A 3,232-nucleotide genomic window follows, 5' to 3' on the forward strand; every position below is an offset into this window, starting at 1 on the left:
GAGCACGGATATGTTGATGATGAATCTGTGGGCTTAACTGCGGATTCTGATGCGGATGACTCAGCTGATTCTTCTTCGGGTTCGATAGAAGAGCGAGGTCTTGCAGAGCCTGAGGCAGTCAAGTAAAGAAATAGAAGCAAGGCGATGTGATGACTGGAAAGAATCCCTACCCTAATTCTTGGCTTTGAAGATCAACTCTTTTCATTCAATGCTTTACCACGATTGGGATCACTAGTCTACCGCTTAACTAGTTTCATACCAGCTAAGCTAGTGAAGTGAGGAGCCTATCCCCGAACGAAGGTAAACGAGTCGAGTCTGGCGTAGAGGAAAGAATCACCAGGATACTTTCAGTCCAATATTTTACACCAGATACTTTCATCTATTCTTATGGTTACTATGATATAATCAACGTCTTTTATTCCCAATCTTATCAGGCTTTTAACCACCTAAACCCCATTAATTAATGGGTGGGAAAGTGAGTGCATCCGGATCCACTCAAGTTCAATTCCACTTCTTCATTTATGTTGCCAAACAGGGGGATACAATTGGTGAACAAACCAAATACCAGGGTGTTTTAAGTAATTTCACACACATATATATATATATATATATATATATATATATCATATATATATATATATATATTAAATCAAAACAAACAAGAGAAGAGAAAATTTCGAATTTCCCCCCTTTCTTCGTCTCTCTCGCATCGCTTCCCTTTTGGAACCCCAGCTTCTCCCAAGCTCCCATGGCCGCCGCGTCATCCGCGGCCTTCAGTGATGCCGACGAGTGGGAGATCTGCAACGACAACGGCCTCGTGTACAAGCGGCGCCGGCGCCGGCGCCATCCTGAATCTCCGCCGCCTTCCGCCCTTCCAGACGACCCCGAGGCAGAGCTTCGACGTCACCGAAGAGCCCGCAAGAAGCGATGCCTCCTTGATCTCCGTGATAAGTACCTCGCCGAGCTAGCCCAGTGGGAGACCTTGTCGTCCTCCTTGTTAACCTCGCCGCCGCTCCCTCCTCCTCCCGTCACCGCCGCCGCCGCCGCCGCCCCCCTGGGCTCACCAAAACCCTCATCTCAAATCCCAGAATGGCATCCGTTGGTGGATGATCTCCTATCGCAGGTAAATTTTAGTGATTTCCAAGCCCTCAGCGCCTTCTAGGGTTAGGGTTTAAGAGGGTTTGGTTTTTATTTCGATTTGGTGATGTTTTCTGGCGTTGCAGGCGGAGGCCCAGGAGTTGATGGTTCAGAAGCTTGCGCAAACGTGCGAGTATGTGGAGTCTGTTTGCGAGGAGCGGGAGCGGCGGCTGGTGCAATCTATACTTGATTTACCAATTTGGGGAAGTCCTCGATCCCTCATTGCATCTCTATCTGATTGATTGGATTAATTGTGGAAAAATGTCATCTGTGTTAGTGTGATATATCTCTGCTGTTTGTGGTTTGTTTGCTCAAATAGCATGTTGTACCTGTATCTATCTGTATGGCACTAGTATCCCAAGAAATCAAAGAACAACTTCTTTTCCCTCTTTTTCTCTAGAAGTGTACAAGGTAAAAACACAGTGAAGGAAAATTAGGCGAATTTTCGTTAATTGGCAGCAATTTCCAACTTTAAGCAAAGCATTTTTATATGGATAGATATTGTGCTTCTACAATGACTAAAACTGTTTGCTATTATATAGATTATAGATAGATGGATTCTTTGGTCTGTTTGCTCATTGGTACGTGAAATTCCCTTTGCTTGGCCAAGTGGCATTTCATTTGTTATTTTGGGAGAACAACTTATATTGTGCTATGCTCTTACCTGCTGACATGTTGGTGTTCATACGTCTTGTTTATGAGCTTACTTTGCGTGTTTGCATCTTCATGCAATTTTTTTAACTTTTATACTTTTATCATGCTGTGGCTGCACATGCAGCTTTACTTTCTGCTATGCTACTGCATTGCTTCATGTTTTGCATTCACAAGTATAATTGTCATGCGATATGGGACTCGTGTGATGTATTGGATGTGTTGTCTATCAGGGACATCTGGTGTAGTGTACCCCCTGAATGTTCAGTGAAAACTTTGCGACTTAGGTTTACCATGATCTTTGTTTTAGTGGGTGCTTGTTGCTTGTGTATATTCTGTTTGAAGTCTGCATGATAACTTTAAAAGCTTCTTTTCAGAACTGGCTTTTTAGTTATTGGTGCAGGAATCACGGCAGACAATGTGAATGCCTATTTCACTATTTGTCATCTCCACATCTCGATGACCATCTACCCTTAATCAAGTAAAAGTTTAGTCAAAGATATGATCGTTCTTCTCCAGTCAACTTTATAAATTACTGCATCTGTTATTAGTAGTTTATGATGAGCACTTACCCAAACTTTCTGGTGTAACTTTTGCATCTTAACTCACAGCAACTTTTGGTGATAAGTGGATGCTTGTTGTTTTCATTGCCATGCATCTGTAACTTTAGCATCTTATTGTTCGACTGTTCTTGTTGAAACTGTTGAGTTATACTCGAAGAAATGAATTATTTTGTTATCAACACTGTATTCTGATCTTGATTTATCTGATTTATGAGGAAATGATTAATGAAGTATATCTTATAGGTTTCAGTCTTTTAACTAGCGTAAATATATGAAATTTGACCAAAATTGGTGTCTATATTGAGATTCCTTATTACAACGATAACAAACAATTTGTGACTAAAATCTATTCAAAACTTTTGTTTCCTCTTCTGTAGTTTTAATTTATGAACGGAGCTCTTCAATGTTTGTTAAATTTGGCATATGGTAATCGCTTGAAGTTTGATCTGGATATGTTTAATTGATATTCTGGCTATTGTTGATTATTTGTAAGTGGCTTCGTGCGAGGTGATACCTTTTGTTGTTCAATCGCAAATTACTTGTAAATTTTAGTATAATTGCAGATGCTGCTTACAGACACAGTAACTGCATTTTTTTTTTTTTTGGGGGAGAAATGTGGACAAGCAATGAATTTGAACCCTCGACCTTTGATTTGGGAGGGGAATGAAATACCAACTTTCTTTTTTCAATAGTGGTATTGCACAAATATTCAATCTCACCCATTGTGAAACTGGCAATTAAGTCTAAAATTGGCTCTGCAACAATCAGATTTAAGTGAAGTTATGTTGCTACACCATGGTTTGAAGGTGAGAATGGTCTAACTTGTTTTTTGAAACTTAAATCTAAAACCTTGGTATTCAAAGATTGGCAATTACAGGATT

General features: G+C 40.3%; 1 protein-coding gene across 1 annotated transcript; it reads left to right on the forward strand.

Annotated features, from left to right (window-relative positions):
• Positions 1–675: 675 nt before the first annotated feature.
• LOC120270173 lies at positions 676–1,589 on the forward strand. Its single transcript, XM_039277201.1, has 2 exons — positions 676–1,123; positions 1,224–1,589. Exons 1-2 carry the CDS (start codon positions 749–751, stop codon positions 1,377–1,379), a joined length of 531 nt encoding a protein of 176 aa, XP_039133135.1. The 5' UTR covers positions 676–748; the 3' UTR covers positions 1,380–1,589.
• The last annotated feature ends 1,643 nt before the right edge of the window (positions 1,590–3,232 follow it).

The sequence above is a fragment of the Dioscorea cayenensis genome, chromosome 10, assembly GCF_009730915.1.
Source record: "Dioscorea cayenensis subsp. rotundata cultivar TDr96_F1 chromosome 10, TDr96_F1_v2_PseudoChromosome.rev07_lg8_w22 25.fasta, whole genome shotgun sequence".
Classification (NCBI taxonomy): domain Eukaryota; kingdom Viridiplantae; phylum Streptophyta; class Magnoliopsida; order Dioscoreales; family Dioscoreaceae; genus Dioscorea; species Dioscorea cayenensis.

Bases quoted from the DNA above. Each gene is read 5' to 3' on its own strand.
- LOC120270173 (XM_039277201.1), top strand. From the start codon at position 749: ATGGCCGCCGCGTCATCCGCGGCCTTCAGTGATGCCGACGAGTGGGAG. The intron at 1,124-1,223 runs GTAAATTTTAGT...CTGGCGTTGCAG, and splicing joins TGGATGATCTCCTATCGCAG to GCGGAGGCCCAGGAGTTGAT.